Source organism: Pteronotus mesoamericanus, unplaced genomic scaffold, assembly GCF_021234165.1.
Source record: "Pteronotus mesoamericanus isolate MK-2021 breed Mesoamerican mustached bat unplaced genomic scaffold, CSHL_Meso_final scaffold_54, whole genome shotgun sequence".
In the NCBI taxonomy this organism is placed as follows: domain Eukaryota; kingdom Metazoa; phylum Chordata; class Mammalia; order Chiroptera; family Mormoopidae; genus Pteronotus; species Pteronotus mesoamericanus.
Window position 1 is genome coordinate 67207486 of NW_026555321.1, and position 24427 is coordinate 67231912.

The 24427-nt window shown below is 45.0% G+C and overlaps 1 protein-coding gene across 3 annotated transcripts in view; it reads left to right on the forward strand.

Moving 5' to 3' along the window:
* Nucleotides 1-24087, forward strand: part of LOC129088273 (hairy/enhancer-of-split related with YRPW motif protein 1) — a 315682-nt gene extending 291595 nt beyond the window's left edge. Inside the window, exons 1-5 of one of the 3 annotated variants that reach the window (XM_054595528.1) lie at nt 20236-20588; nt 20845-20920; nt 21043-21126; nt 21402-21483; nt 22385-24087. In XM_054595528.1, coding sequence (XP_054451503.1) covers nt 20500-20588; nt 20845-20920; nt 21043-21126; nt 21402-21483; nt 22385-22968 — 915 coding nt within the window. In that variant the 5' untranslated portion in view covers nt 20236-20499 and the 3' untranslated portion in view covers nt 22969-24087. Of the gene's footprint in view, nt 1-20235; nt 20589-20844; nt 20921-21042; nt 21127-21401; nt 21484-22384 lie in introns of those variants that run through there. The other 2 variants (XM_054595527.1, XR_008530972.1) reach the window with 2 other exon arrangements.
* The last annotated feature ends 340 nt before the right edge of the window (nt 24088-24427 follow it).

The following is a 24427-nucleotide window of genomic DNA, read 5'->3' on the forward strand; positions in this document are numbered from 1 at the left end:
TCAACATACGAATTTTGAGGGGCCACAGTTCAGCTTGTGATCCTTATTTTTGCTTCCCATCAGGACCTGACATCATGCCTGCCACATTTGTGTCATTACTTTATTGAACAACTTGGGAAGAAACCAGTGAAGAGTAAACAAGGCAGGATACAGAGAGGAACAATCTTTAAAACCACTTTCTGATAGGACCTGTGGGAAATTGGGGAGAAAGCAAGGAAGGTTAGTCATCACTGCTAATGTTTTTCTTTCAATAACGTGTCCTCGAACAACAGGATTATTTCATTGGAGTTGGGTTTCATTCTTCTTGCAAAATGATACCCCTGGGAAGGATGACATAATAGACTAAATGAAGCAAGACAGATTCTGCTTTTGTTACCTACTACTATGAAGCTTCAGTGCCCAGTATATAGTAAATAGGTATTAGCCATTGTTGGTTTCTCCTTCTTTTTCTTCTTCATTGTCATCATCATTATCATCACTGACTCTAAGCTCTATGAGGACAGAGACGCTGCAGATCTCATTCCTTGCTGTATTCCCTGGCCTCAAATGGTACTGAGCAGAAAGTAGAAGTGCAATACATTTATTCAATAAATGAAGATACTTAACATCTGGGCTCCCTTCTCTCATCTCTGAAAAGAATGAAGGTTTATTGAGTGCTGACCACGTGTGAGGCTTTGTGCACATGTTTGACGTGCATTCTCACACCATTCATTTGAAGTAAGTACCATTTTTAACTAGCTGAATTTAATCAATTAATTTCTAAATGAATTTTAATGAATTCACATTTCAGATGAGGAAACTGGAGCACAGAGAGTTATGTAGCTGATCCAGTCTCACAGCTAACTAGTGCAGGGCTCAGTGTGTTATACTGTCTCCCTCATGTGCACAAAGAGGGTGAAAAGCTCCCACGTCACAGGCTTGCTGAGAGGATTAAAGGGGCATTTGTAAAGGAGCTCAATAAATAATGGACCCCTCCCCTCTCTCCCTCCTTACTGTGCAGACAAAGGCTGTATGGTTTCTTTTTACTAAAAACTCTCTCAAATCCTCCATTGACTCAAATACCTACAGCCACTGCCCCACTTTTCTTCCCTAAATAGACAAGCTACTCCATCCTCAGGAGATGTCTCTGCTCCATTTTCTGATTGAGCATTTGGTCTTGAATCCACTCATATTTGACATCTTCTCTCCTCTTTCTGAATCTGCTCTTGGTGAGATAACCATACACATCTATGAGTGAAATCCAGCAACCTCTTTTCTGTCTCATTTCCCCCAACCTCTTAGCATCATTCAACAGAGCTAATGACCCTCATTAAAACACTTTTTTTCTCAAAGCTTCCTGGTTTTTGTTTCACTTTTCTGGACGCTCCTTCTTAGTATACTGTGACAGTTTCCCCAACTGCTTCTATGTCTAAATGTTGAAGTGTCTCAGGCCTAAACTTCTTGGTCTGTATTCTCTGGCAAGGAAATCACATCCAGAGCCATGACTTTAATGCCATCTGTATGTGGATGGTTCCAAATTTCTGTCTGTAGGGTCCTGGCTTCTCCCTGGAGTTTTGGGTTCATGTGTCCAGCTTCCCATATGGCATGGTCACTTGAAATTCTAACGGGCATCTCTAACTTAAAACACAGTTCTTCATTCTGCATTTCTTTCCCTTTCCTCACCCAGACTTTTCATATTCTTCCCCACTCACATAACTACCCCTTCAGATGTTCAAGATAAAAAAAATCTAAGTTATCTTCATTTCTTCTTTCCCCTTATCTCACATTCAATACATCAATAAATCCTGCTGAAGGCTTTACCTCTAGAATATATCTTAAATCCATCTATCTCAGATATCCCCTTGGAATTAGAATAGAATCAGGGTTTTTGACTGGTTTACACGCTACTCCATGACCCAGGCTCTGCCCCCCTCTAGGACCTCCAGAGTGGCCACAACACCCCCTTGCTCATGATGCTTCCAGCATACTGGACTCTACATTGTTCTTGAACTCAAAAGATGTATTTCTGTATCAGGGCCTTTGCAGCTGCTATTACTTTTGCCTGAAATTATTTCTCCCAGATTTTCACATGGTTGGCTTCTTCTGATCAATCAGGCCTCAGTTAAAATGTCATCTCAGAGAAAATTTCCATGAAAACTTTGGTTAAAGTAGCTTCCCTCCCCACAACTCCATGTCCCTCTATTAGTTAGGGAAGTGTTTGGTTGAGAATAAGAATAATCCTAACATAGGCCTAAATGGATAGATCTTTGTTCGTCTCACATACTAAGACAATCGGGAGAGCTGGATCAAGGCTGCGCCAGTAATACCATTAAGGACTCGGACTCTTGCTTATGTTCTACTCTGCTACCCTTAACATCTTGACTTTCTTCCTTGTGATTATCACTCAAGGTCACAAGACAGATGCTGGACCTCTGGGCATTATGTCTGTGTCCCAGACTAGGAGAAGGGAAATGTCAAAGGGTCAAAGCCTTTTCTGGACTTCATGGGGAAACCCTCCTCAGGGTGTTCTGCCTAGACTCATGGGTGTATGTCATCCTGTACCCCCAGGAAGAAGGGACATTGGGGACACAAGCATTTTATTTTTTCAGCATTTACACTAGAAAATGCAAGGGACAAAAGGTATAGGAATGACCCAGAGCAGGTACTTCCAGTCATTTTTATGTCATATTACCCTGTTTAATTTTTTCATAAAATTTATGATGCTTTAAAATGACCTTGTTATTTATCTGTTTTTGTACTTAGGTATGCTCTTATTTATGGTAAGCTACCCAAGAATAGTGACCTTATCTCTTTTGTTTATGACTGTGACTAGAAGAGTCCCTAGCACACTTTCAACTACTATTTGATGATTGCTGAACAAACAAAATATAAATAAAATTTGCCTCCATCTACTTATGGGTTTCTCCTATACGCAGAACACTCATAAAACGTTCATTAAGCAAAGCTTAATTGTGAGCATCCTTTGTGGATTCCTGACATGCCATCCAGATGCTGTTGAGTGAGCTCTCCTTCTGATCTGAGGAATGATAGCGTTCTCTGCAGGTGTATTGATAGGACTGATGGTAGCTTCCATGAGGTCCACACTCTCTCTCCCAGTTGCCTTTGTAATAGCTCAACTGGCAGATTGTCCATGGGTTAGTGAGAAGCTAAGTGTCTTCCCACGTTTCACCAAGGGCCATGTCATCCGGGTTTATGATTAGTTCACTGAACTTCCTGGACACACACATGCTCTAGAATACTATGTAAAATATGAATGTCATACACACAGACTTGGTCAGGCTCATGATAAGTTTCAATGCCAATCCAAGTTTCCATTTAAAAGAAGAGATTTCACAGAGGCTCTCAAGCTCAGGGGTGACTGTGGTCATTGCTGGAATCTGGGTGTGCCTGGTGATATCTGGCAGGCTAACAGAGCAGTCCATTTCACAAGGGTCACTGAATAGCCTCACGAGTCTCCCTTACCCCAAGGGAGAGTTGAGCTAACAAATTTGGCCTAATTTCAATGTCTCACTGATCTGTAGAGAGAGAAGAGATTCTGAATGCCACCCCTTGTCTCCACACAAGCTCCTCATGCACTTAGTTCTGGGTCCAAGGGAAATAAGGAGCTGTAAACAAATATGGGAAGAAGGATTTTTATTACAAATCCCTAAATGTAAGGCACAGAGCCATACTGCTTCAGTGCTGGTGAGAAGGAGGTTACTCAGGGGAGGAAGAGGTGCTCTTCTCCATTCATGGCTCACAGCCACACGTTGATGCATAGAGGGCAGCCAGGAGCACAGACTGCTTCAGGTGCTCAGGGTCTCCAGTGTTGCACTGCATTATAGCAACTTGTTCCCGAACACAGTGAGGATGTTTTCAGGAACTCTCAGCAATGAGCAGGAGAGATCTGGTGGGGCAGGTGTGGTATGTCCTTGTCATTATTTTTAATAGAAACTCATATTAGACGTGAGCCAGTCCCCACTTCAGCCTCATGAAGCCAGGGGAAATGAGCTACATACATTTACTGAACAAGCATTTACTGCCAGACACTGTACTGGATGCTGAAGATCAAGCAAAGGAATAAAGTCTACTCTCATAGAGTGTACTGCATTGTAGAGGGAGAGAGGATGAACCAACCTTAGCTGTGAAATTGACCCAAGAGCTAAAGTTGGATATAAAAAGAATTAATTTAGAATATTGAACTGAGACATAAAAAAGAAGAAGTTTATGGACAATTCCTATTAGGAGAAAGACACCAGCCATTCTCCATGACCAGAAGCCAAACTAAACCTCCTGAGGCCACCGTTTTTTGTCCCCTTCCCAGGCATTAGAGCCCTGTTGCTTTCGTCACCCAAAGTGACCTTAGCTGTGCGTGGCCTGGTTTTGAGATTTACAAGTGTGTGGACCCTGTGGCTGGGCTGTGAGCACCCACACCCCAGGCTCTGTGCAACTGTGTGCAATGGGTAGCCCACAGCAGATAAGGGAAATATGAGTATCTGCTGCCTGTCTGACAGAGTGAATGACTGAAGTGGAGTCATGTTGCAACAGGTGAGGGTTAGGTCAGACTTCATGTCAGGCTCATGAAATGCTGAAGCAGCTGTGAGGGGGAGGTGGTGGTGTGCGCCACGTCAGCCTTCGGCTCAGCGAGGGTTAACCCGCTGGCTGCAGCCAGGTCCCCGGGAGTGGGTCTATTGTGGCCACTGCCCACACTTGAGGACAGTGCGGTCAATCTGGCTCACCAGCTGGAGGGCCTTTGCAGATATACAGGGTTTTAGAAGCCTAAAAATGGGGATGCCAAGATGTGTGCAACTCTGATGACTCTTAGGCGAATCATAAAACATTCTGTCTTTTGCTACCCTGACCAGAAAGTGTGTGTGTGTGTGTGTGTGTGTGTGTGTGTGTGTGTGTGTGTGTGTGACCAGTTTAAGCTCTGCAACATGTTTAGGGAGAACAAAGTCCTCCCTCCAGCCCCTCTCGTAGCTCCTTTTGTCAGTCACATAACCTGAATCAAGAGACTTTAACTGGAGTGACTTTCTCTTGTGCTTAACAGAGCCAATGCTTGGCCTCAGGCTCACAGGACTGGAGTCCTGCTAACCAGAAAACAGAAAACATTCTATTGTCAGTGAGTTATTAGATAGTGCTGAGACAAATGAGCATTTTTAGTGTTAGATGTTGGTGTTGTTAAGATGCCCTGACGTCCACGAGTGAGGATGCAGGAGGTTTGGAGCGCTCATTGTTGGGGAAGCATAAACCTGAGTGGAGGATTCATCTCATGGCGGCTCTGGAACCTGGGCATACACAAGATCCTTTTATTCACTGACATCTCTCTGGTGCCAACAGGGCCTGGAGTGTTGTGGGTACTTTAAAAAGTAGTGTAGAACAAACAGATGACAAGGGACATGTTGGAGTGGGCCCTTTCCTGGGAGGCCTAGGCCTTGAAGTTCTCCCTTTATATGATTCAAGGGCAGTTGAAAGAGCCAGAAAGTCCAGTCTGCTCCCACACTGGCTTTCCTTGGAGGTGGCCCCAGCTCCTTAGTAGCAAGCTCTGTGTGCAGTGTGAGGCCATGCAGTGGTTGGGGCCTGATGGGAGCGGGGACAGGAAAAGGGGCTCCATGTGGATGCTGGCGTGGCATCCCTTGGATGCCTCCAGCTACACCACAGGTGACAGACTGGAGGCTCAGCCCTCTGACAGCAACACTTGGGTTATGAGAATTGACGAGGCTTTGGAGAAGTCCCAAAGACATCTGCTCCTTGTTGTATGGTTGGCTGACTTTCACTTCCGGTCAGTGATGTCTTTAGGGCCATTCATCTACTGCCTTAAAGATATAACAAATCCTGAAATTTCTCTGATAACATTCTCAATCCCTCAGGCATTCCCCATCCCCTATAAAATGCTGGCTATGCTTTCAGAAAATTAGAGTTTATTGAAAACCTTAACATCTTTAGCTCTTTCTGTTGGTGAAGACCTGATGTTTGCAACATATGTAGGAGATTTGCTGACACTCATGTGTACACTAGTCCCCTCTTATTAATGAGGGACACATTCTAAGACCTTATGGATGCCTGAAGCTATGGATAGTACCTAACCCTATGTTTATTATGGTTTGTCCTACATACACACCTATGATAAAATTTAATTTATGAATCAAGCACAGTAAGAGATTAACAGCAACTAAAAATAAAATGGAGCAATTATAGCAATACACTGTGATAAAAGTTATGTGAATGTGGCATTATGAAGTCAAATAAGGGTGACTTGAGCATGAGCACTGTGATACCAAGACAATGGGTCTGATAACAAAGACACTGCTCAGGGACTAAGGTCAGGGAGCATCCACAGTGCAGAGACGCTGGACAAAAGCACATGTCATTCCCATCCCGGGCAGAACAGAGCAGCATAGCACGAAGTTTCATCAAACTACTCAGAATCGTATGCAATTTAAAACTTCTGAATTGTGGAGGACACATGTTTTGCCAAGAAGTATATGGGCCCGAGAAGCTACTCACTGTTTTAGGAGCTTTCTTCCAGTACAAACACAGATGCCACCCTAGTAGTGGTAAAGACAATCCTGCCACACGGTGGAAAAACCATGTGAGGACAATTTTCTGCTTCCAAGGCAGGTGAAGGGGGTGGGGTTGGGGGCTCCATATATGTGCCTTACTAAATCAGCTCAGCATCATGCCCAAAGGACAAATGCCATGGTGTGTGAATAAAGTGTTTGGGATGTTTGGGTCTCTCAGTAATTTTAAGTCTGCTGATTCAGTCTTTGATGGGCTTTTCACCTCCCAAATGCTGTTCCTGCAGTAGTTATGCCCCCATGCAGAGGCCGAAGCATCTTGCAGACATGGCCCCATGTGCAGGTTCCTGCCTCTGGGGTGTTTGGAATTCACAGTTAACCAGGAAAGCATCTTTAAATCAGAGCTGAAGCAGCAGCATGGGGTGGGAGTTAGCAACAGCGATGATGGAGTCATGCTGGGTTCAAGTCCCAGCTCTGCTGGAAACTGTGTGACCTTGTGTTAGTCCCACGATGCCTCAGTATCCTCATCTGCAAAGTGCAGATGATTACGATAATGCTAACAAAATCTATTATGCAGGCCCATTGGCAAGTGAATTATACATAAAATACTTAGAAAAACCTGTGGCACATAGGAAGTACTCTTTACTTGCTTGGTTGTTGATTATTTTTAAAGAAATAAATTCTTTGAACTATTCCATACTTTTTTCCTTTTATCAGCACATTGTAAAACAAATAGGACTCTCAAGTTTTGACTAAGTATGTCTTTGTGACACAGCCTGTGTAACTTGATATGGCATCAAAAGCCCATCCCAGCTGACCTTAGGGCTGCTCAACACTAAAGCTGTGGTCTGTGGGCTCCTGGGACCTGGCTCCAGCTCAGCCACAGGTGGCCCATTACCTTGTTTAACTGATTACACCCAATTAAAGGGAAGGTCTTAATTTGCCTCTGTAGCACCTATAATCAGTTAAAATGTTTGACATCACTTCCTGATACTAAGATCCGCTTCCTCTTTCCCACGCAAGAGCAGCAAAGAGACACAGATGTACTGGAATATCGCAGGAATTTTCAAAGCCTTTCTAAGTTTTTACTAAAAGATAGTTTCTCCTTCCCTTTGGCTTTCAACACATTTATAAATCACTAATGTAATAATCTGTTGCAGCTTTGAGCTAAATGAAAATCACCTCTTTTTAAGTCAAAGGAATCATAGAAGATTTTGTAGGGAAATTAAGAAGAAATAATTTATATAGGTTACATTTCCCATTATAAATAACATATCCTTAATATAGAAATTTAGAAAATATAGAAACGTAAATGGGAAAATAATCACTTATGGCCCCCACCAGAAATATCTACTATAAACATTTTATTATCTTTTCCTCCAGGCCTATTCTGTTTTGAGATTGTGTATGACGTAGCTGTCATCAACATATAAATACAATTTTGTGTCCTGAATTTTGTTTCACTGAACTTCATAAGTATTTCCCACATTGCTGTAAATTAATTGTAAAAATTTATAACAGTTGTATGGTATTGGAGTATATTTAATTTTTTGTTTTTCCTATTATTGAATACTTAATTTAAAATTATATCAAACATTTTCAATTATCTTTTCCCCCAGTGTTTTGGGTGGCTTTTTTTTGTTGTTGATTTCACACAGTGGGATATGTAGGTCAAAGCGTATAAACATTTTTAAGTCTCCTGATTCATAATGTTTAATCTAAAATATCTGTTCCAACTTAAACTTCCCCTCAAGAATAGGCAAAAGTACATGAGCAGAAGGTAGAAAATTCCTTCCTCACATGGGCCAGAGGGTGCTGGTAGGGTTATATCCTTCCCTCCTGAGTCCCATCCTCAGTCTCTTTTTTATTGTGATAATAAAAAAATAAAACTTAAACTATCTTTAAAAAAAAAGAGAGACTTTATTTATTTATTTTTAAAAAGGGGGAAGAGTGGGAGAAATAGAGGGTGAGAAATACTGACATGAGAAACATCGATTGGTGGTTGTCTCTCCTATGTATGTGTCCCAATGGGGAATCAAACCAACGACCTTTTGCTTTGCAGGATGATGCTCAACCAACTGAGCCACACAAGTCAGGGCTAAAATTTACCATCTTAACCATTTTTAAGTGTTTAGTAGTAGTAAGTATATGTGCATTATTGTGAAACAGGTCTCTAGAACTTTTTGATTTTGCAGTCTGAAAGTCTGTACCCATTAGGACACAACACCCTTTTCTGCTCCCCCCAGACTGCTGGCAACCGCATCACCTGCTTTCTTTTTGTGTGGATTTGACCATTTTCAATACCTCCCATAAGTGGGATTATACAGTCTTGTCTCCTGAGTCTCTTTTGGGAGCAGCATATCCAGAATCTGCTTGCAGAAGAGCAGTCACACGAACAGCCTCTGTGCGTGAGAGAGGCAGATGAGCTGCCTTCCTGACTTTGATGGCTACTGCTCCTGGCCCTTCCTGCCCCAACTTGTCTTATTGAAGCTCCATATTAATCTATGTATCTGCTAGGATGCTCATAGTCACTTCTAGGACAGCACGGGCCCGAAGCCTGGTCTTTGTCCTCCAAGTTGCCCACCCCAGTGAACCCCACCACCATTCATCCAGGTGTGCAAGATAGAGACCCGAAGTTGTCCGAGATTCCTTCTAGCTGCTGATGGCCAAAGGCACTTTGATCCTATGCTCTGTCGTTCCATCTTCTAAACACCTCTTGAAGCTGCCCATCCTCTCCATCCCACCCTTCCTTTCAGTCTCTCAATGGATCAGTCTCCAACCTCCTCTTCCTGCCTCTAGCTTGAGTCCCTTCAATTTATCCTGCAAAAAACCACCCAAGTTATCTTTCTAAAGGACAAACCTGATCTTTCACAGTGTTTAGGATAAAGATCAAGGTCCTCAGCAGGACTTCCATGACTCCACCCCTCCAGCTTACCCATGCCTGCCCCCGCAGCTCTGCACACACCTCATATTCCAGCAAGGCCTGTGGGCCTTTCGCACATCCTGGTACCTCTTTTTGGAATGCCCTTTCCACCCTTCTCTTGCCATTTTCCATTTCAGTGTCCGATGAATCATCCCTTCTCCAGGAAGCCTTTCCCAATTTCCCTGCTAGCTCTGGTGCCCCTTATCTGATGCTCATAGTCCCCAACACAGACCTCCACTTCTGAGTCATCCTTAATCACTGGTTTACAGCCTTAGCTGTCTCCTCAACTGGATTTGTAAGCTACTTAAAGGCCGGCTCTGGTTGTCTCGTCTCTCCATCTCCAAACCTAGGCAAGTGCCTGGCACATAGGAGGTGCTCAGAACATCCTTTTTGGATGCAAACTGAACAAAGTTACTCTTGGTCTTATTCCTCTGTTGCTCTGCCACTCTCCAAGGAAAAGGCAGGACCTTCTCTGTTGCTAAAGCATATACACAGTAAGTCCTTTCAAAAGTAAAAAAGCCAGCTTTCCTCTCATTTATGGGAAAGGAGTGTGGATAATATTTTCTTCAAAGTGGGGACTTCCATTGTGAGCATCGAAGTGTTACTATATCTTGTAACCCAACAAAAGCCAAGAAAGTTAGAGAGCACGTTTATTTTTCATTGGACCATATATCTTGTCATTTGTCAGTGGTCTCTCACACCTCCCTGCACCCCTTCTAAAGGAGTAGCACTCAAGTGCATAAAACTAAGAAGCTTGCTTGAGTCCACAGACAAGTAAAAGTCACCTACTTAAAAGTCACCACTCACAACGTGACAGTTGACTTTCTTTTCCTTTCCTGTTGCATGTACTTGTTTTAATCAGAGTGTGAGAACATTTTTTTGTTGTTGTTGTTTAATGAACACACTATAATACTTTCCTGGAAAAGACTCATTGAACGAAAATGTGGAAGGAATTTTGTGAAGTCTTTCTTACATTAGAAGTCTAATGGGAACTTCTCCTTTAACCCTGCTTCTTCCACACTTCGGTGGCATTTGCTCTACAATCAGAATTTCTTCCCCTTCCCAATCCACCCTCCCAAGAGGCAGAGACGGAGGCGCTTGGGGGAAGGAGCGAAAAAGAAGCCCCAGGAGTTTGCAGCCTGCAGCCTGCAGCCTGCAGGCTGCCAGGCTCCCCACAGGAACTGATCTTTCTGCTGTTGGGCCGGCCACACGCCTCCCAGCGAGCCAGCGGCTCTAACTAATTAGCACACGTGATGGGAATTGGAAACAAAGTCGCCAACAATAGGAGCGTGGGAACTCAGGCTGCGCAGCCTTACAGCTCCCTTCCCCCACCCCGGGGAGGGGTCAGCGCGTCCCGGGCGTCGGGCCTCCCTGTCCTGCCCCGCCAGCGGGTCCTGCCTTCCTCTGCCTTCTGGGAGCGTAGTCACACGTGTTGGGAAACGTGGTTAGGGAACCGCAGGTCTTGCCAGGTGGCGCGGGAGGTCCATTATCCCTTGTTGGGCAAGAGGGGGAAGAAAAACAGTCATCAGATATACCCCTAGCGACAGCTTAGGGACCCATCCCCTTAGAAGCACACACCCCGCGGCACGCCTGCAGCGAGCGGCGGCCTGGGAGCCCGGGGCAACGCTCTCGGGGTGTATTGTTTGTGGAACAAATGGTCCCCTCGCTTTCCTCGAGCGTCTGCTCAGGGGACTGCTAAATGCAGGGACAGCTACATGCAGCGACAGGCGAGACAGCAAGAATCAGGAGCGACACCTCTGAACCTAGCTCCCCTCACCCAGCTATAGGAAGCTCCCTGCGCAAGCGCCTAAAGTCATGTCCAAGGTGGTCAGGAGCGATGGGCTGATGGAAATTTCCTTCTGACACTTCTCAGTAAGCCAAGTTCCGTATTGATAGCTTTACTGAGATGTGGTTCACATAACGTACAATTTCCCATTTAAAGTGGACGGTTCCATAGTTTTTAGTATATTCACAGATAAGTGGCCACCATCCTCAGGGTCAATTTTAGAACGTTTTCATCCTCTCAGGAAACAACAAAAAACCCTTATGCCCTTTAACTTTTACTTCCCCCAAACCCTTCCTCCTTCCTTCCCTCTAAGCAATCGCTAATGTATTTTCTGTCTCCGTCTCCTACAAATTTGCCTGTTCTAGACATTTCATCTCAATGGAATTATATACCATGTTATCTTTTGTGACTGCTTTCTTTCATTTTGCATGTTTTTAAGGTTCATCTGTTGATGGACACTTATGGTCATGCCCACCTTTTAGCCATTATGAATAACACTGCTATAAACATTCACCTGCACATTTTTGTGTGAAATGTTTTCACTTCTCTTCAGTAAATACCTAGGAGCAGAACTGCTCATTGTGTGCTTGATTTTTGTTTAACTTTTAAGGAAACTGAAAAATTGCTTCCAAATTGGTCATAAATTCCCAACCAGTAATGCATTTGGTCTTCAGTTTCTGCAGCTCCTCGCCAATACTTGTTATGGTTTGTCTTTTTTTGTCATAGTAACTCTAATGGGCATGAAATGGTTTCTCAGCTTTTCCAGTGCTAAATTTCTGAAGCACTTCTGAAGCCTTTCTCGGTGTAAGAACTGGAACTGGCATAGGATATTCTAGAAGGCCCATGAATGGTTACTTACTAAATTAGTTGCTAAAAACTAATTCCATGAATTTCCAGTGGAAGCTGATGTGTAAAATAATTGTTTACAAAAGTGTATTTGATATCACAGAGCTGGCCAGGAAAGCTCCTGTTAGGAGCTGACTCTATCTGCAACTAGCCCCTTCCAGACCCAACACCATCCCCAATCTCAGCTTCTACTGTCTGTAATAGAGAATTTATTCTCATACTATGTGATTAAAAATGACCTTGTATATTCAAAACTTCAGCTGGCAGTAAACCGTTACTCTGGTTTGGGTTGTTCAAACCCATAGTAGTTTTCCTGGAGCCAGGGTGTTTGATCAGGTTTCAAGTTTATTTAGATATAAGCATAGATTTTCATTTATAGAAAATTGCTTTTATAATAACAGTTATAATATTTCTGTTTATATGACTAGCTTCAGATCACTAAAGTGGTGGGTTATGATGTCACAGTCAAAAAAATTTTTTTCAGGCAGTAAATTGTATTTATGGCAACAAAAGGGAGGGGGTCCCCTCCTAGCTTAAACTAGTTATTTCTCAAAATCAGAAAGGACTGTAAGGAACTTCCATTTATTTCAGTGTAGTATTTTTGTTAAGCAAAGATATGTATTGCATATAACGATTAAAGCAGGCATATATTATACTTGGAAGAGGTCGTATTCAACAAGGTGAGCAACAAACGTTACAGGTGAGGCATTTATTACATCCTCACCTTTGCTGGTGTGGCAGTGATTCTCAGTCTTGGCTGAACATTAGAATCACCTGGGGAGTTTGAAAAGCATACTTATGCCACACACCATCCCAGACAAATTACACATCAATGCTCAGTTTATTTTAGTATTTTGAGAGATGGGGGAGATTAACTTCAGTATAGACTGCACGTTCAGATTCAATTTGGTCCAACTGATGTTTCTTAGAGTGTGGTTCAGGGTCCAACAGCAACATCACCTGGGAAAATGATTGAAATACATGTTCTCAGGCCCAACCAGACTTATTGAATCAAGAACTCCAGAAACAGCCAGCAGTCTGTTTTACTAAGTCCTCCGGGTGATTCTGATGTGACAACTAATGATCTAGTTAGAAATTCTCCACTTTGGCTCCACAGTGGACTCACTAAGAACTTCTAAAACCTACTGATATCCGGGTTCCAGTCCCAGATATTCTGAATTTGTTTTGAGGTATGTGATAAGAATTGGGATTTTAAAAGAACTCCTCAAATTATTCTAATATGTGGTCAAGTTGTGAACTGGAGATATAAATCAGCAATTCCTAAAGTATGGCCCTGAGCAAGCACCAGTCTTTCCTGGGAATTTGTTTGAAATACTTTTTTTTTTTTAATCGTCACCGCTCACTGGAGGATATTTTTTTCATTGCTTCCAGAGAGAGAGGAAGGCGGTGGGGGGTGGGGGAGAAACACTGATGTGAGAGAGAAGCATCAATTTGTTAACCCCAGAACATGACCAGGCCTGGGATCATAGGCACTCAGAATGGGAATTGAACCACAACTGATGTACGTGCCCTGACCGGAAATCGAACCTGCAAACTTTCAGTTATGGGATGATGCTCCAATCAACTGAGCAACACTAGCCAGGGCTGAAATATAGATTTTTGAGCCCACTCTAGATTTACTAAATCAGACACTTTTTAGGTGGGGCCCAAGAACCTGTATTTCCTGAAATACTTCATGTGATTCTGATGCTTGCTGAAGTCTGAGAACCACTGGTGTGAGCGGCATGGTCTAGGGTCTGAAGTTAGAATATATATAGCGTATATCACAGTTCAATACAAAACAATGGGGTAGGCCCTGGAGGAACACAGTTGATACATATATGTATATAATTAATACATATTATTAACGTCTATTATTACCACTGTAATGTTCACCTAGTTTTTAATTATTTTGCCTTTATAGATTTGAAGGATGGTCTCCTTTTTGCTTTTATCTTTCATTTGCTCATCTATTTGGGGTTCAGAGGCCTGCACGTTTCATTTGACACAGAGGAAACAATGGCTTCCTTTCTTCTCCATAGAGTCCTTCCCATGGGAAACCTATTTTGAGAGTCCATGGTTTCTCAAGTAGGCAGTGACATTCTTAACACAAACACCAAAACCATTACCACCACCAACAAAACCATCCCAAAATACAAATAGCTCAATTTAGGAATTTAACATATATCCTGAATTAATTAGAAAAGTACAAAGTTCTTATCATTTGAAAGATCTTAGCTGACTTCAAAGATACAGAGCTGAATGTTGTGTATCTCAGCATGATCTTTTGATAGACTTGAAGTCTTGCACCCTGTCTTCTCAACTGTCCTCTTATTAGACCAAGTTTCTCTATTAACAAAGACAAATGGTATTCCAGAACAGTGGTTCTCAATATGTGGTCCTTGGACCAGCAGCAGAGGCATCACCTTGCCCTCCAGGTAACTCTGATGGGTGCTAGGAGCTGAGAACCACTGTTTTGGAGCAAGCAGTCTGGGAGTGATCCTTGACACACTACCCGGTTGGGCAGCATTATCTCCATCTAATGACATGCCAAGTATCACTCAATGTTCTTTCAGAATTCCTTCCCCTTTTTTGTTCCCTTCCTGAAACCGTAGCTTTAATCTAGGTTCATTCCTAGCAGAAGCCCAGCTAACTCTAGGACTTCTTTCTCCTGCATATGTATTCTTTTTGTATCCCCTCAACTGTGAGTGATGGGGATTCATAATCTCCCCATTCTATTCTGAATCTAACTGGGTTGTCTTATCCTGTTATGTTTTCTTTGTCATCATGACATGGTCATCATTTTTCAATAGACCATCCCTCTCCTGCCCCATGTCCTTATCCTAAAGTCCCTCTTCTTCCCACTATGGCACAGCCCACCACACCCTCTCCTGTTCCCTCTCCCAACTCCACAAATGCCACAAATACAGATAGAGGGAATAACAGCAGTAAGGTGCCTTTGACCCATTGCATTGAAGCCTCTAATCCTGTACAATTCTTTCTTTATTCACCATCTATTAACACATTCTCTCTGGCTTGCGCTTAAGAAGTGGGTCCCAGCAACCAGGTTCCAGTAAACACATGGAGGAAACTATATGAAGAGTCCTCCTAGAGAACACCATGGGGCCTTGGGGGTTCCTCACCTGTCAGTCTTGTTACAAAGGAGAATCAGAGAGAAAATGCTGACCCAGGGGACACTGTGATGTGCTCTTGTTCAGTCTTCTTGTCCACACAGTTTAGTACCGTGGGCCTGAAAGTGTTCAACAGTTCAAGAAGGAAGAATATTTACAGTCTATAATATCGTATCTTGTGTGGACAGCTCATGCCTAACTGAGGCGCGAAATCTCTATGTGTGTATGCATGTGTGAGTTTAAGGGGATCTAAGTCCACAATGATAAAATTCAAATAATTGTTCACGAAACTTCTTTTTTTAAACACTTCTATTAAGATCTGAGATCTTGTGTGCTCCAGAGAGAGGGCAAGCAATCTGCCAGGTACTTAGGAAGTTACTTGTAGAGGGATGGTCACAGTTGCAAGACTGGAAGAAGAACTTAGCAAAGTGAATTCTAGGGACTGAGTGTGACAGGTGGGTGGGGGAAGAGTCCTGGGTTCACTTCTCATGGCCAGTGAGAGGGCCAGAGAGCTGGTTTTGCAGTGGGAGCCTTCCGCAGAGATCAACTGCCTCTTTATCTCATTGTCATTTGAGGAGCAGCTCAAAGAGGAGAGGGACAGTAGGAAGATTCTGGCCTATAACCCTACACTCCTGTTAAATCATGATACTAGGTAGAAACACCAGGCCCTCTGCCATTTATTGGGAAAGAAACTTGTCCTACTTCATTAACTTATAATTGATAAGGGATTTGAAAAAGTTATTGAAAAACAGAAACATATCTTTGATGCTGTCAAAATGGGGCCTTTTAAAGGGGAAAAAAATCTTTTGTTTAGTTCTTTCAATTACCGACAAGTAAAATCTATTTTAAAAGTTGTGAAATAGAACATCTCTATAAGAGAAATGCCTACTTACAAAAAATACATTAACATTCTATAAGTTTTGAAACAGGAACTTAACCAAATACCATAGACTGGGTACTTAAACACACAGATTTATTTTTTCACAGTTCTGAGGCTGGAAGACTGAGATCAGGATCCCAGCATGGTTAGGGCGTGGTGAGGGCTTTCTTCCTGGCTTTCAGAAGGCTTCCCTTTCACTGTGTCCTCATCTGGCAGAGGGAGCACAATCTCTCTGGCATGTCTTCTTATAAGAACACTAATCCCACCATGAGAGCCCCACTCTCTTCTAAACATAAAGGCCCCATTTTCAAATACCATTACACCAGGGCTTAGGGCTTCAACATATGAATTTTAAAGGAACAATTCAGTCCATAGCAGGAATGATATCCAAACACCTTTCACTTCTTTCTTCATCTTGTAACTGGAACATTGCCTGGTCCCACTAGCCTTTGCATGCAAACAAGGTCATATTAAGGCTCAGATTGCAGTGACTCCAAACTCTTTCTCCCTGTCTGTGGGACCTTGGTCCCTCCCTAAGTTCAACACTACCTGGGCAGTGCCTCATTGATGTTCAGGACCAAGGTCATCACCACCAGGCCCTCTTTAAAACTGCTGCCTTGCCAACCCCCCACCCCCTCTTCCCCTGATGCATTTCCCTTCACCTGAGAACATTCTTTGGTGGTAAGTTTGTATGCAGGGGTGGGGTGTGGGTTGCACAATGACACCTCTACAGAATGTTACTTTTCAGCAATTTATGGTCTTGTATGCTCTGAGATCTCCAATAGTTTCCCCAGTGTATTTAAAAAGTTACTTTTGTCTACAGAGAATCTTGAGAGAGTAATGTTCTGTGAAATGCACTTTGGCATTTTAAATATCCTTTGGCCCATCTTGAAGGAAGTTACTGGCAGGAGCAAGAAAACCTACAGAAGCAGTCCCTTAGGTGGCCCAGCCAAGCTCAGGATGAAGCACCCATGGTATTACCACCATCATCACTGTAACCCATAAGCATCGGGCATAACATTTGTGTGGTATTTCACAAAATGCTTTGTCAATTTCACCTTTCCAAAAAATAAAACAAATGCTGAGGGATTATTCTTAGTTTACAGAAGAGGGAACTGAGGCTCAGAGAAGAGAGGTCACAGGCTCTAGTGACACAGGTAGGGAAGGGTAACAAAGCCAAGCAGGAGACCTGGATCCTCGTCTCCTACCACCCCACACTGCAGCCTGTTTCCAATTGAACAGTTCCTTCACTCAGGGTGAACGTCCAAGTGTCTCCCATCTGACTTCCATTATGAGTGTGGGTGTGGCAGGGCACTTCTGCATGGCATGGCATGACAGGCCACAAGGCAACCTGGCACTCGAGTGTCTAGAGAAAGCAGTAAGCATGAGAACAGAAGAAAACTGGCACTTATTCAAAATTCTGACAGTTTTGGGTGATTCTATCTCGTGGCTTCTGACTTGGTGTGTTCCCATAAGAGTGTCATTTCTGAACTCTAAGTATGCTACTTATTTATACACATATTTACAGCACACCTTGCTCAGGGGATGGTCCCTAATAAAAAACTTAAAAAGCACAACTTTCATTAATAACGAATAGCAGATGTTTATATTCTAGCTCTAATCAAAATAATCTAGTGCATCTAACAAGAAGCACAGCTTCTTTCTCAACATATTAAAAGGGCATTACTTTCTAGAGACTGTTTTTAACACATCAAATTACTAGATAATGATTTTGTCATCCTTTGAACTTCATTAGATATGCAACAGAGTGTCAGAAGAAAACCTAGACTCAGTTTATCTACTCACTGGTAAATCAGGTGTATTAATAGCTAATAATAACAGCTGCTGCATATAAAGTATTTACTAACAGTCAAGCACCTTGTAAATGCTTTCCATAGTTGATATTATTTAATCTGTGACATTGTAATTTGTTGGATGGATGAGTAAGAGTCAGAGAGGCAGGAGAAATGGAAAATTTTAATGTAGACCTCATTTTTCATAGAAAAGTGATATTGAATGTAGGAGAACTATTTTGTTTAGGCACAAGTGTGGAGTCAGAAATCCTTAACTTCACTTTGTTTTTCCCTTGACCCACCCACCCATCTGGACTTGTCCTTGTCTGTGCAAGGCAGCAGAAATGGGCCAGAGCAGGAAAGTCTGATTCACTTCAAATCCAGAGGCTTGAAACATTTACAGAAACTCACAGGGGTAGTGGACACATTGGTTTCTGGGGCAGGATAGCCTGTCACTTTGTGCAAGAAATTGAATGTCAGAGGAACTTCTGAAAAGCTGATGGAAATGCATGGATGGTTCCATCAGGTCTGAGGAGGGAAGAGGCAGGTGACAGTTATACGCTTGCCAGAAGACTGTTGGAAATGAGCATGAGTGGCTGAACTTCAAGTTCTATGATGATAGCAACCCCTAGAGAGCTGTTTACCTGTGAGCAGCAAGGAACGCAGACAGCAAGACTGAGGTAGGGTGGACAACTGACAAGTGGCACAAACTGGAGTATCAGGGAGCCAGGGTGTCTGGTGTGCAGGTAGGAACAAATCACAGGTGGCAGGTGGAGGGGAGTCTAGAAAGGGGAGTCTAGACAGGGGAGCAGAGGAAGGGCTGAAGAGCTGGAGGTGAAGGTGAAGTGGAATGAGGTTCAGTGAGAGCCAGGAGGTGGCCTAACGTGTGCAGGGGTGAGGGGCTGAGAAAAATAAACGAACATAGGTATGAGGCTTAGGGTACTCAGCATCCGGCGTCCAAAACGCGTTAGGATGGCATTGAGATCAAAAATTAAGGAGCGATGGAAACGGAGAAGCTACTTGCGGAGGTGAGAACTTTTGTATCATCCTCAACAATATCAAGCCTTCCCACTTGACAGCTTGCAAGGTCAGCAGCCACAACAGCCCTCAACTCAAAGGAAAACATTTCTCTGCTCTGCTGTAAGGGATAAAGAAGCCTGGATTTCCAAATTCACATCAGTCATCCTGACTGCTTCTCCAAATCCTCGAATCAGGACTCAGTCCGAAACCTACAACTGTCTTTAAAAAAAAAAAAAAAAAAAAAAAAATCTGTCTTCTTGGGGACTTGAACTAGCACTTGGTGCTCGACAGGCCACCACCGAGGCCGGATGTGTGTGGGTGCACGTGCGTGTCTCTGGGTCGGAGACGTGCAGTTACGCAGAGAGAACGACCTTAGACGCAATGCGCGGCCCGCCACCCTGTCGCCCTCTGAGGGGAACTCACTGCCAACGCCAGAAAAAAATAAAACAAAACAAAAAAATCATAATGAATATCCCCAGAGGCCTCCCCCGCTCCCACCCCCAGTCAGCTGAGAAAACAAGGGCTCCACTACCCTGGAAACTGGACGCACAGGCCAATTCATGCCGTCCTGCAGGCTGGGAAGCCCCGGTCGAAGCGAGGCCGGCTGCAACTGGGATGAGGCCCCAGAACCCAAAAAGAACATTCGCCGACAACACGTCCTGCCACGCCAAGCTCTCGGCCTCGGGGCTGCTGGCTACTGTGGAGGGCGCCTGTACCCTCCGCGAGCGGCCGGCTGACCGGCCGGCCAGATGCACCAGCCCCGGCCTGGTCAGAGTGCGCCCACCTCCCGCCGCGGGGGACGTGATCCCGCAGCCAGGTTTTACCGCGACGCAGCGGTGCGCCTTCCGAGGCCGCCTGGCGCCCGGACTCCGATTACAGGTTCACACGGGGGGCCCAACCGCCCAGCCCCCGCCGCCGCGCCCTCGAGCGGCCCCGCGGCCTCGCCACCCCGCCCGCCCATTCTTCTCCATTCATGCGGACGCCCAGCGCCGCCGCCGCCGCCGCCAGCGCGGCCGCCGTCGCCGCCGTCAGCCGCCCGATTGGCTGGCGGCTGTGGCGCCGGCACTTTCCCACGGCCCGCGGCGCGTGCGGCTCACCGGCGGCGCTGCAGGCGCGGCCCTGGCGCATGGCCAGGCCAATCGGGGCGCGCGGGGCGGGGCGGGACCGTGGCCGCCGGCGCGCTGGTGTCCCGGCCTCCCCCGCCCGCCTCCCGTCCTTCCCCCAAGCGGCGGCCTGCGGAGCCCCAGCGGAGCCGACACACCGCCGCAGGGCAGGGGCTGGCGCAGGGGGCGGGCGTGGGGTTAGCCCTGGCCCTCAGCCTTGCCCGCGCCCCTCCCCTGAGCGTCTGTCAATCAGCGGAGTGAGAAATCAGATTGGCGGACGGGAGGCTGTGGCCCAGGCGCTACTGTTCCGCCCCCCGCCCTCTGCTTTCTCCTTCTTTCCCTAGGGCCCTGGGAAGGGGGCGCAGCGTGGGAAAGGGATGGTTGAGTTTTAACTGGAGGTAGAGCGTGAGCGGGATCAGTGTGTGCGGAAGGCGAGCAGCGGAGCGCGAAGAATCGCCGCTGCTGTTATCTCCTCCCTGCCCTCTGCGTCCACTCTTCCCGGAGCTCCCTCGCCGCCGGCATGAAGCGAGCCCACCCCGATTACAGCTCCTCCGACAGTGAGCTGGACGAGACCATCGAAGTGGAAAAGGAGAGTGCGGATGAGAATGGGTGAGTTGGCGGCTGCAGAGCGGAGCCGGAGCGGGAGGCGAGCGCGGGCTGGACGCAATGACAGCGGGCGAGGGCCGAGTGCGCCGGTGCCCTGCGCTGACCTCTGCGCTTCCCGGGAGCGCCGCAGCCCAGGGCGACCCCCGACGCTTTCAGGCCCAAGTTGCCAAAACAATCTGAGTGCGGGAAGCGTGGGTGCGACCCCTCAGATCACCTATTCTGCTCTAACGGCGATTCCTGCTCTGTTTTTCCCATTTAGAAACTTGAGTTCGACCCTAGGTTCCATGTCCCCAACTACGTCTTCACAGATCTTGGCCAGGAAAAGACGGAGAGGCGTGAGTCTTTTTACAGTGTTCTTAAAAAAAAAAAAAAAAAATTAACGGAAAGAACCACCTTTCTTCACTTTGGGATTTACAGCTGTAATGGAAATGTCCTTTGTTTTGCCTGCTTTCTGCAGATCATTGAAAAGCGCCGACGAGACCGGATCAATAACAGTTTGTCTGAGCTGAGGAGGCTGGTACCCAGTGCTTTTGAGAAGCAGGTAATGGTAAAGTAGGTAGAGCTCCCAGTGTTGCCACCCCCACCTTCTGACTCCTTCCCCCTCATTCATCCGAACCCTATCCATGTCTTGGAAAATAACCGTGTTGCTTGTGCAGGAGAAGAATTCATACAAATTCCAACACATTTTGTGAAGACAACTTGTTTTGCCTTAGTCTGTTCTTTTAGGAAGTACAAAGCACAAATATTTGTATATATTTTAAACTGTTCCTAAGGGCACCTGGTGCCAAATCAGTCTTTTTCGGTTTTCTCCTCCAGGGATCTGCTAAGTTAGAAAAAGCCGAAATCCTGCAGATGACCGTGGATCACCTGAAAATGCTGCACACTGCAGGAGGGAAAGGTACATGTCACTGGTCTCCTGCCCGGGCCCTGAGTGTTGGGGCAGAGCGAGCCCCTGCACAGTCGCTGTCTTATTTTTATTGGATGCTTTGGGAGGTAGGAAGGAACCTGTGCATCCTGTGTGGAGTTGCCTGTCTGTGCATTTTGAAATGCAGAGATTTTTCTTGTGTGAATTCATCCCCCCAACCCGCTACACATTGAATAAATGCACGCTCTTTTGTAAAATACCTGTTGTGGGTAAGGTGCCCTAAAATTGTGACAACACTGATTAAGATCAGAGAGCTCTCACCACATTTGTGTATTGCCATTTTGAGAAGAAACCTTTTTTTTAAAAAATATGTATGGTCTTAATTTTATATACAGGGTTTTTATTTATTTATTTATATTTTTTTATGAGCTTCCACATAACTTGAGGAAAGAAACCTGTTGTGGTTAAGCAGAGAAAACCTAGCCAAAGGTGGGGGACCAGGGTCTGTGTGTCTGTCTCCAGCCGAGAAATGCTTTCCTCGCGACCAAGGGCTTAAAAGCTCCATGATGATAACTTACATCTGTGTGTCTAATGAATTTCGCTGCTCTGTGGTTTCCCTGCCCTTGATGTATTTTTTGTTGTTGTTGAGGGAAAACATTAAAGGAATGAACATAGTTTCATCTGCCAGTACAGTACAATTCTAATTTCTGCTCAGCAGCTTCTAATTGGGCTTTGAACTTGCATTAGTGAACTCATACGTCTCATGTCGAATGCAAAGATTTTGGTCGACTCGAAAATATTTGGACTTTCAGAAGAGCCTGTGACTGCCGTCTTTGCAGGACGTAGGTCTTTGCCGGGAAGGGCTTCCTCTGGTATTGAAGAAAGGAGGGCAGTGAGCAGACCCTAGAGGTTTTTCTTTTGTTCTCTGCCCCAGGCTACTTTGACGCCCACGCCCTGGCCATGGACTATCGGAGTTTGGGGTTCCGGGAATGCCTGGCAGAAGTGGCCCGCTACCTGAGCATCATCGAAGGACTCGATGCTTCCGACCCGCTTCGAGTCCGACTGGTCTCGCATCTTAACAACTACGCCTCTCAGCGGGAAGCGGCGAGCGGAGCGCACGCGGGCCTCGGACACCTTCCCTGGGGGAGCGCCTTCGGACATCCCCCGCACGTGGCGCATCCGCTGCTGCTGCCCCAGAATGGCCACGGGAACACCGGCTCGGCGGCCTCGCCTACGGACCCGCACCACCAGGGCCGTTTGGCTGCTGCACATCCCGAGGCGCCTGCTCTGCGCGCGCCCCCTAGCAGTGGCCTTGGACCAGTACTCCCCGTGGTCACCTCCTCCTCCAAACTGTCGCCGCCCCTGCTCTCCTCCGTGGCCTCCCTGTCCACCTTCCCCTTCTCTTTCGGCTCCTTCCACTTACTCTCTCCCAATGCACTGAGCCCTTCGGCACCCACGCAGGCAGCAAACCTTGGCAAGCCGTATAGACCATGGGGGACAGAGATTGGAGCTTTTTAAAGAACTGATGCTGTAGAATGAGGGAGGGGACAACTTAAAAGCCCAGCTGAGCTGGGCTGTTGCCAACATCACCTTAAAGTCGCCAGTAACATAAAGAGGAAAAAGGTACAATTTCAGATAAAATTTGTTGAAAAACTAAAGGTTTGTTGGTTTTTCTTTTTAAATGGTTTTTTAAAACAATTAATATGTATTAACAGTTTTTAAAAACTAGTTGTTAAATTTTGTTCCAAAAATTAAACGGAAATAGTATAAATGAACAAGTTGGTGATCCTATCCATCTAAGAATGATTCCATTTTTGCCTCAAAGTTTGGGGAATTCTAATATTTAGTATTTTGGGGCTGTTTTTCTCTGTATAGTTACATTCTATTCTTAGGATTAATATTCCACGCTACTATGCTCAATGTTAACATGACACTATTTGTTAATATTTTGACAATTAAGGTGTTGTATAAATAATATTCTTGGGGGGATATTGAATTTTATATTTCTGAACACAGCGTTGACAAATCAGATGATCAGCTTTATCCAAGACAGGAGACTAGTTAATTCTCTGCATCCTACAGCAGGAAAGGTGAATGTACAAACAAATCATCAGGAGCCCTGAGTTCATATGACCAACTGCTGTCTGCCCGGACCAGATTCATACTTGTGGCTTAGTTAGGAGGAAGCCACTTATAGTTCAGGCTCTTTTGCAGTTGGCTGGGAGGAGACTGAAGATAATTGCATAGACTATGCCTGCATTTACCAGCCCTAAACAGTGCAATGTATTTGTAATCTTACAGATCTCAAACTCACAAATGTTAATACAGATAAGTGAACTGGGTGGTCAGCTGGTCAGTCAGATAGTCCAGTGGAACCTGTTAAAGGCATAACCTACTTCTCAGAATGGCCATATATTTTGTCAATGGAAATTTTTATGTGTTTCCTTTTTTGGTGCATGGAGATGTGACTGTTGAGATATTTAAGAGGGCTTTGCTGCCTTCTTTTTGGTTTATTTCATTTGAGTCAAGCTATAAGAACATCATTTTCCAGGTTTATTCGTTTAGCAGGCATAGCTTAAATGCCCTCCACTGAGCTAGGTTTGACCTCTGTTGTACTGATGTGTTGTGACTAAATAAAAAAGAAGAAACAAACAATTCTGCTGTATGTCTTGCATACCTTCCTTCCCCCTCCCCCGCCTGTGGCTAAGAAACGATAACTTTTCTCTTGTTTTCATTTTGTATCATCAATTTAACAATTTCATTATTTGTGAAATTCTGAACTGTGCGAATCTGTGCTATGCAGTAAGATGACATCATGACAGGACAGAGCTTTGGCCAGAGTCCCACAAGGGGTCTTAGCCCTTTAGCTATTATGTCCGGTTATCTGGTTCTAAACTGGCCATCTGTGGACTAGACACCTCAATATCAGGCTGGATTTGCAGGGTGGGAAGGAACTCGGGTGAGATCTTATAAAACT